The 10,000-nt window shown below is 37.0% G+C and overlaps 1 protein-coding gene across 2 annotated transcripts in view; it reads left to right on the forward strand.

Moving 5' to 3' along the window:
* The window catches only part of sec24b (SEC24 homolog B, COPII coat complex component), a 37,323-nt gene extending 31,189 nt beyond the window's left edge, over window positions 1-6,134 (forward strand). For both annotated transcript variants that reach the window (XM_001921599.9, XM_005169568.6), the window contains 4 exons: window positions 127-231; window positions 324-416; window positions 2,633-2,736; window positions 5,205-6,134. In XM_001921599.9, the coding sequence (XP_001921634.4) occupies window positions 127-231; window positions 324-416; window positions 2,633-2,736; window positions 5,205-5,319 (417 nt within the window). In that variant the 3' untranslated portion in view covers window positions 5,320-6,134. The remainder of the gene's footprint in view (window positions 1-126; window positions 232-323; window positions 417-2,632; window positions 2,737-5,204) is intronic.
* Window positions 6,135-10,000: the final 3,866 nt, after the last annotated feature.

A 10,000-nucleotide genomic window follows, 5' to 3' on the forward strand; every position in this document is an offset into this window, starting at 1 on the left:
TTTCTTTTTTTCATCTGTAATCATCTCACACTCTTAAGAAAGTCATAAAGTGTCATCAACACAGATCAAATCTGCTTTACTCACCCAGGCTGGTATGTAATAGTGTGTGATGTGTGTGTCCTGCAGGGGGCGCTGCATCTGAATGACTCGGTGGTTCCTCAGCCTCCGTTACTGCAGCTCACGGCCGAGAAACTGACGAGAGAGGGAGCGTTTCTTATGGACTGTGGAAGCGTAAGCACACACACGCGCACAAACTCTCTCACACACACGCACACTCACACTCAGGGCTCTATCTGCACTGATTCCCGCTCTTGTCTCTGCAGGTGATGTATCTGTGGGTTGGGAAGTGCTGTAATGAGATGTTCATACGTGATGTGATGGGATTCCCCAATTATGCATCTTTACCGTCCAGCATGGTGAGTGTGTGTGTGTGTGTGTGCACTTTTAATCGTCTTTGTCACTAGTGTCGTGTCGTCCTCTTATAAGAGATGTTTTTATCTGAAGATGCAAATTGCTTGGAGCTACTTATGGCAGAGTAAATAGTGGGTAAAAGTTCATTGATGGCTGAACTGTCCCTTTAAGGCTTCCATAGGCACAGACAAAGGTCTTGTTTAAATGTTATAAGATGATTAGACACATGGCCAGAAATAAAAGTGATTTAATGCATAAACATTCCTGCATATATCTCAGTTAAAACAGCATTCTGACCACAAACCCACAGTGAGTTGTGTTGTTCAAACTCTCGTCTGTCTGTGGTGATTGTGTTTTCATTTTCTCCGGGTTATGAAAGACAGAAGCTGCTTTTGATGTGATGCAGAGTTTGAGTTTAGCTCATGTGTTTTTCACAATGAAAGGCGTTTCTGTGGGTCAACATCATCTCACCCTGGAGAGGCTTGTGGGAAAATCCTCAACGATCCAAACCTCACATACTTCACTCCAGTCTTACACCAAAACCACCGTCCTGAACATACAAGTTACACAGAATTCCTCCTGTGTAAAAGTTCCATTTTTTAAACTAATTTTGTAAACTTGTATTATTATTATTATTATTGTTATTGTTATTATTGGTGTTATTATTATTATTGTAATTATTGTAATTATTATTATTATTATTATCGGTGGCTCAGTGGTTAGCACTGTTGCCTCACAGCAAGAAGGTAGCTGGTTCGAGTCCCGGCTTGTTCAGTTTGCATGTTCTCCCCGTGTTGGCATGGGTTTCTTCCTGGTGCTCTGGTTTCCCCACAGTCCAAACACATGCGTTAAATGGGTTTGTGTGTGTGAATGTGTGTATGGGTGTTTTCCAGTTCTGGGTTGCAGCTAGAAGGGCATCCGCTGGGTAAAACATATGCTGGAATAGTTGGCAGTTCATTCCGCTGTGTCGACCCTTGATAAATAAGGGACTACGCTGAAGGAAAATTAATGAGATATTATTATCACCTTCATTATCATAATTGTTATTTAATAAAATATTACGAATTCTTCAATTATTAATATAGAAATATTATTATTTAATTATCCATAATATAGATACAAATATTCTTTCCATTTTTCTAAATTTAAATAAATATTTAATACTAAAGTGCTCATTATATATCTAATTATTATGCAACAAACTGTTGTTAAATTGTAATTAGAAATGCAATAGTAGCTGTGTCATTTCAGAGGCTGCATCCTCCGAAGGATGCATTCGAAGTGCGCTGCGTCATGAGACATGCGAAGGCTGTCTCCTTTCAAAAAAATTTGAAGGCTCCTTCAAATGCAGCCTAAAAATGTGTACTTCGTTTTCCAGGTAATGAAGGACACAACCGGTGGATCCTTCACGGCCTCGAACATCCTAAGATTCATTGCGCGTTGATATCGGCAGGACGTTTTTAATGTTAACATTTTATTTACTCAAAAAACATCGTCCAATTACTATTTAACTACAGTTTATTAAAATTTTAGCTTGTTAAATTGTAATTAGACATTTAATGATAAAAGAAATAACTTTTTTTCTTTTTTTTTTAATTTATCAAATTTTTTTTTTTTTTTTCAGTTTTTCCTAAAATGTTTTTTTTATTTTGCTAAATTATATAGGATGCTGTTCGAATAATACTTTGGATGGGTCTTCCCAAATAATACAACTTTGAATTTCTCTTTATTTATGAATTTTGCCGGGATTCATTCATTCATTTTCTTTTCGGCTTAGTCACTTTATTAATCAGGGGTTTCCACAGCGGAATGAACCACCAACTCATCCAGCATATGTTTTATGCAACGGATGCCCTTCCAGCTGCAACCCATAACTGGGAAACACCCATACCCTCTCATTCACACACATACACCACGGAAAATTTAGCTTACCCAATTCCCCTATAGCGCATGTGTTTGGACTGTGGGGGAAACCGGAGCACCCGGTGGAAACCCGCGTCAGCACAGGGAGAACATGCAAACTCCACATAGAAATGCTACTTGTCTCAGCCAGGACTCATACCAGGCGATAGCGCTACCCACTGCACCACCGTGCCGCCCTGGCAGGATTTAATAAAAATATATCAGTATTTCTATATGTCTATCTAATAAACTGTCTAGAAAGTTTCTTTTTAGGCTCGTGTTATTGAGAAAAACTGAAAGCGTGTTGTTTATTTTTCAGACTGAGATCCCGGAGCTGCAGACGACATATTCAGAGCGAACTCGAGCCTTCATTTCTTGGCTTCTGGAGTCCAGAACCTTCCATCCTGCTTTTCATGTGGTCAAGTATGTCTGTTTTTCCTGGTTTTTCTCCTTTCGCTCTCTCTCGCTGCTGTTATTGATGCTCTCAGGGCAGTGTATTGTTCCTGAGGGAGGGGGCAGGGTTTTTATATATCGCAGGCTGTGGGAGTTACATTCCTTCTAGAGGTTTTTTTAGACTTTGGATGGTTATGAAATCTGTTTATAAAGAGCCCACTAACATTTCTCTCACATTCATGTCTTGAAGAATCAGAAGTGAGGCCTGTTTACTTTCTTAAACATTTCTAAAGTTTGAATCTTTTCTTTTGTCTCTTGGTATAATTGCGCAGATTTTCAGTTATGCTTTGTGTTTTTGCGTTCACATCGTTTATGAAGCAAAACCCTGTACTTGACCCTCTGTAAATCCTGATTTTATTTTAGGTAAAATAATAATTATTAATTACTAATATTGTCTAATTAGTAATGTTAATTATGTTTGTCTGTTATTTCAATTTCTGTATTTTAGTAATTGTTTTACCGTTTCAATTATTAGCACTAAATTTAACTGCTATAAAAATGCATCAGAAGATAAATAATGTTTTCAAAAATCTGTTAATCAAAACAAAAATGATGTCACCGATTTGTTGAAAAAACACACAAAATTTCTTATTTTCAATATAAAATAGTTTTATTTTTTTATTTTATTTTTTCTATTTATCATTCTTGGAAATGTGAAAGGTTAGTAACAACATTGGCTTTGATGCATTGTTAGATTGTCATTTTGCTCTCTCTAATGTACTGTTGCTGCTGTTTTTACTCCATTGACTTTCATTATAACCACATGTTTTGATTGCAAAGCCATGACGGCATCATGCATTCTTGATTGTTGCTGGTTTTCCCTGTTGTGAAGAGGTACAATTAGTAATTTTTACTGTTGATCATCAGTTGGCAGCATTAAGCCTTTAGATAGGCCTGTGCAAAAAATAAGCCTAGTTTCTGCATTTTATATGGAGTATAACAGCAAATTAAAGTGTGTGTCTGAGTGTTTGAGAGTGACCTTGACGCTTCTGAGAAAGTCAGTGATTCCCATCAGCACATAACAGTTAATTCACTTTCCTTGTTTTCAGATGTTTTGAGGAGTTTGTTATTTGTCTGTCTGTAAATCATAGTTATATTACATTTCATTGTTTAAAACTGAACAGATATGATCATAAAACTGTTCAGTTTAACATTGTTTTACAAAGGTGTATATAAAACACTATTTAAAATAAATTATGTATATAAATTTTAAATGTTCACTTTCTCTATAAATGTCTAATTTAGCGTTAAATTTATAAATATCTCATTGATCTCAATTCCTCCTTATTTTTGCTTAATTTCTTAATTTTAGTCTTAATTTTGTAAATAAAACTTATCTGTGTTTTTTTTTACGCGCGTGTGTGTGTGTGTGTGTGTGTGTGTGTGTGTGTGTGTGTGTGTGTGTGTGTGTGTGTGTGTGTGTGTGTGTGTGTGTGTGTGTGTGTGTGTGTGTGTGTGTGTGTGTGTGTATGTGTGTGTGTGTGTGTGTGTGTGTGTGTGTGTGTGTGTGTGTTTATATATATATATATATATATATATATATATATATATATATATATATATATATATATATATATATATATATATATATATATATATGTGTGTAGTAGTATATATATAATAAAATAATTAAAATTGAATTTGTACATTTTATATATAAAGAAAGAGAGAGTAAAATCAAAGGATAGTTCTAGTTTTTGGGGGGTTTTATTCGTCGTTTACGTTTTTACTATTATTGTTTTTTTTTGTTTGTTTTTTTGTAGGATTTGTATAATTAAACATTTTAAAACACAAATATAGACATTATAGTCAAACCCATAACATTAAGCCATAGAAATGTAACATTTTTAGTGGTAGGTTGTATATGTATGTGTATTTTCATTGAGCGCCTATTTATTTTTCTTTATTTTGGTATGCAAATTATGCAACAATATGTAAAATTTTTAAATTATACTATATAATATGATAATTATTTTCATTTTACTAGAATATTAAATCTTTAACAGGCATTGCAACCATCTGGTTGACCTTTTAAGCAGACGTTATCATTAAAACATTATTGTAATATGCTTAGAGTGGAGTCAAGAACACACTTCACAAAAGAATTGGTATAAACTAAAATTAAATAATACAAACTTCCTTGGATTCCATGTTAAAGTGTTAATTATGTATAATTAAATGCCACTAGCCTTAAAACTAAATGTATTCTAACCCTAACAATAAAGACGTGTAATAAATTAATATTTCTCTGTAGTTAAATTAATAGCTAAAATATATATGTATATAATACACACAAATTATACATATAAAAAAAATCATGTCAAGATTAAATAAATAATTCTGATCTATATATTAATGACATGTGTAAAGGTGAATAATTCACACTTAAACAGTGGTGAAATGTGCTGACCCTGTGCTGTATGATTGTGTTCCTCCAGGGATGACGCTCCGGCTAAGAGCAGTTTTTTCCAGCACCTGGTGGAGGACCGCACCGAATCCGCCTTCTCATATTACGAGTTCCTGCTCCACGTCCAGCAGCAGATGTCCAAGTAGACGGAGAGACGCAAACCCAGAAAACACGGTTCACCGATCGCTTCTGTTCCGCGGCTCAACTTTAGCAGCGAGCGCTCTGATTGGACCGCAGAGAGGCAGAGACACGCCCCCTGGACCCACCGGCCAATCACAGCCTCCGTGGCTTGCCTGGGGGAGGAGCAGGAGTGCATAAAGACAGTATAAAAGATACATGATTAATGGACGATTATAGAGCAAAAGGACAAAGACGACGTGTAGCAGACTGGACTGCACATCGAGACACTAATCGAGCTTTTTTCAATCATTCCCACCTGATTAAAACCCCTCAGACGCAGCAGCCAAGATCATTTCTCATTATAATTCTTATTTTTTACAGTTTTACATGAATTATTGTGTTGGTTTCCATCAGTGTGAGCAAGATTTTCTTTAAATACATGCAATCCTCAGAGTTCTCGTTGCATATTATTGATCACTCCAGAACATCAGTGTACTTTTCTTTGAGTCCTGCTGTCCTCTCCTCTTGTTATGAGACCTTGTGAAAGTGTGTCTGTCGTGATGTTGTAATGATCTCTTGTCTCCATCAGATCCTCTTGTCTTTTCTTCTTCATCATCATCATCATCATCTGCTGCTGCTTGTTTAATGAAGCTCTGAATGAAGATCCTCGCTGACCACGCATCCTTTTCTTTTGGAAACCGATCAGGCTGCCAACAAATGGCGCTGTCCACTTTGTAGATCTAAACACACACACACACACACACACACACACAAAAAACTAATATTTTATTGTGCTATAATTTATGACGAGCTTATTGAATAAAATCAAAGGATAATTCTAGTTTTTGGGGGTTTTATTCATCTTTTTAAAGTTCGTTTATTTTAGAATTTGTGTAAACAAATATTTTAAAACACAAATATAAACATTATAGTCGCACATTTCACACACGTTAACTTTTTTAGTGGTCATAATTTTTACCATAGTTGTATATGCATACTTATTTCCATTGAGAGCCTATTTATTTTTCTTTGTTTTGGTATGCTAATTATACAATTAAATGGAAAATCTTAAAATTATACTTAATGATATGTAAAATTATTTTAAATTTACTAGAATATTTACAATTAAACATTTAGCCTGCGTAGTAACCATCTGGTTGACCTATCATTAAAACGTTATTGTAATATGCTTAGAGTGGAGTCGAGAACACCGTTTACCTAGAGATTTAGTATAAACTAAAATTAAATATTAAACCTTTTTAGAGTTTAAGTTAAATGATTAATTATGTATAATCACATGCCACTAGCCTTAAACCTACATTTACATTCACCATAAGTACATGTAATTAATTAACATTTCAGTATTTAAATCAATGGTGACACTGTCCAGGATAACTTGCAATACAATATTTATTTATAAAGCGCATTTAAAAACAACCAAAGTTGACCGAAGTGATTCAAACTAATCAGGGAGTATTAAATAGTGTAACTTTCCAATTCATTCATGCAGTATGGCTCATTTTATAATGCATTAAGAAACCCTCATTTCAGCATGAATTATATTTAAGATTATATGATTTTCATTTAGCATTTGTTTTTCTATGTTGGAACTGTTTTGGAAATCTTTTCAGCTGTGTTAAGTGTTATGCTTTGTTCTTTAGTTTTAGATTTAACAGCGTATTCATTAAATATCTGCAACAAAAAAAACAGCTTAGACCAGCCTTGCAGCCTGACCAGCTAAAACCTGCAATGAGCATATAAAAAGTGGTCAAACCCCTTTAAAACCACCCTGAACAGCTAAGACCAGCCTGACTGACCAGCTTAAACCAGTTAAGACCAGACAGCCTGAACGGCAGCTAAGATCAGCCTGACAAGCTGAAATCAGCCTGACCAGCTAAAACCAGCTATGACCAGCCAGCCTGACCAGCTAAAACCACCTTAGACCAGCCTAACTTAGCTAAGACCAGTCAGCTTGACCAGCTAAAACCACCTAAGACCAGCCTAACTTAGCTAAGACCAGTCAGCCTGACCAGCTAAAACCACCTAAGACCAGTCTAACTTAGCTAAGACCAGTCAGCCTGACCAGCTAAAACCACCTAAGACCAGCCTGACAAGCTAAAACCAGCTATGAGCAGCCAGCCTGACCAGCTAAAACCACCTAAGACAAGCCTAACCAGCTTAGACCAATCAGCCTAACAAGCTAAGACCAGCCTGACAAGCTAAAACCAGCCATATGACCATATAAAAAGAGGCCAAACCCCTCTAAAACTACCTTGATCCACTTAAATCAGCTTAAACCAGTTGAGACCAGCTAAGTCCAGTCTGACCAGCTAAAACCACCTAAGACAAGCCAAGAACATCCTGGCAGGCTAAAACCAGCTATGACCATATAAAAAGTGGTCAAACCACTCTAAAACCACCCTGACCCGTTAAGAACAGCCTGACCAGCTAAAACCAGTTATGACGACTATATAAAAAGTGGTCAAACCCCTCTAAAACTACAATGACCAACTAAGACCAACCTGACTAACTAAGGCCAGCTAAAAAGTGGCCAAAACCCCTCTAAAGCCAGCCTGACAAACCAGCTATATGCCCATATAAAAAGTGCTCAAACCCCTCTAAAACTACCTTGATCCAGTTAAACCAGCTTGATCAGCTTAAACCAGTTGAGACTAGCTAAGTCCAGTCTGACCAGCTAAAACCACCAAAGACAAGCTAAAAACAGCCTGACACGCTAAAACCAGCTATGACCATATAAAGAGTGGTCAAACCCTTCTAAAACCACCATGACAAATAAGACCAGCTTAGACCAACCTGACTAACTAAAGCCAGCTTTAAAAGTGGCCAAAACCCCTCTAAAGCCAGCCTGACCATTTTAGGCTGGTTTAAAGTGTTGTTCAGTAGCGGTATCTGCCTATATGCTAGTTTTATTTCAGGAAAACAAAATCTACACATTAGAGCTGTTTTTGTTTCAGTTAACATCACTGTCATATTCAGCTTCATAACAGCAGTAATGGGAGCAGTTTTCCCCTCTGTGATCTCGCCAGTCTTTCTTTATTTACATCTCTGAATGCTCTAAACTTGTGTTATTATCCTGAGGGTGTGTGAATGACTCTTACATTCTTACAGATACTCATCAAAGGCCAGTGAAAGCCAAACGCTTTTCTTGTTTCCTGGATTTAAAAGCCTCTAAGAATAGAGAAACAACGCTGAGAGGAAAATTAAAGCGCTTTGGTCATACAGAGGAGGAAAGGCGGCACATGAACGTTATTCCTGTTAATCCGCCATCCTGGACACAACAAACACTACATAAAAGACAAATGATTCTTCAAATGTGCATGTAGTCAGGGGATATACAGGATTGATTTTATACATGAGCAGAGTTATGATTCAGTTTTTATTAGATTCATATAATGTGTGATTGTTTGGTTGAAATGGATATCGGCGACTGGATTGTGATTGGCTGGCAGTGTTACAATCGTTCATCTGTAACGGAGGCCGGCTAGTAAGTGCTGTGCGGGTAAACCTCACTCCTCTGACCTCTAAAGGTGCTCTGGCAACAGATGCTATGGTCTTTAGCCTCATTGGTAGAGCAACCGACTCATGCGGAAGGTCGCCGGTTCGATACCAGCTCAGAGCGGGTTGGGTGGTGTAGGACTGGCTGGGTTACATTGGTGCCCGGGTGGGAGTGAGGTTTAGAGGGTGAGTGTAACAGAGGCCAGCTAGTAAGTGCAGTGCAGGTAAATCTCACTCCTCTGACCTCTAAAGGTGCTCTAGCGACAGATGCTAGAGGGCATGGTCTTTAGCCTCCTTGGAAGAGTGACTCTCATGCGGAAGGTCGCCGGTTTCAGGGCCGCTGCTGGCCGCCCCGGGCCCTCTGACAAGCTGAAAGATCTCAGTGGGGGGGTTGTATGGTATAAATCGAGGACGAAACTGAAGAGTGGGGGGATGTTGAAGGTATAGATTGAGGACGAAAATGAAGAGCGGGGGGGTTGGGAGATCGCGGATGAAAGTGAAGAACTGGGGGGAGGGGTGTATTGGCGCAGGCCCTTTATAATGTCTCTGGAGCCTCCCTAATTGTATGGGCCCTTACAATCGTCCTAACTCCCTCGTGGAGGAAAAAAAAACTTTCCGGAAGTGATTCAAATGTTTTTAATTTACAATTGACGAATATTATATAAAGATTCTACTATCAATTTTACTGCTATCATTCATTATGCGGATGGATGGACTTTTATACGGACCCAAGCACTTGAAGTAGTAAGTGTTGTTCTGAAAACGTAACGAGCATTATATTTTAGTGTCATCGTGTAGAAATATATGGGTAGTTGGCAGGTCTTTTATTTTGTAAAACTCAATTTTTAAAGAAAAATAAATATTTTAAATATATTTAAGTCTTTATAAATTTATAACTTTATAAATGTATTAATTTTTGCTGAACTGAAGGGTAAAAATGTCCGATGTGACGGGACACATGTAGAAAAACACCTCCTGTATATTAATATAACAGCTTTTAGTGTGTTGTACATTTACCTTCATGCAGAGCAAATGTTTTATATGAAATTCCTATAAATTATGAAAAAGTATTACCATAAAGTAAACAATATACTACGTGACACCACGACATAAACAATTATGGCATAGCATGAAATCAAACAACAGACTTTTTATTTTGTCCATTCGACATACACTCACTGGCCACTTTAT

The sequence above is a fragment of the Danio rerio genome, chromosome 14, assembly GCF_049306965.1.
Source record: "Danio rerio strain Tuebingen ecotype United States chromosome 14, GRCz12tu, whole genome shotgun sequence".
In the NCBI taxonomy this organism is placed as follows: domain Eukaryota; kingdom Metazoa; phylum Chordata; class Actinopteri; order Cypriniformes; family Danionidae; genus Danio; species Danio rerio.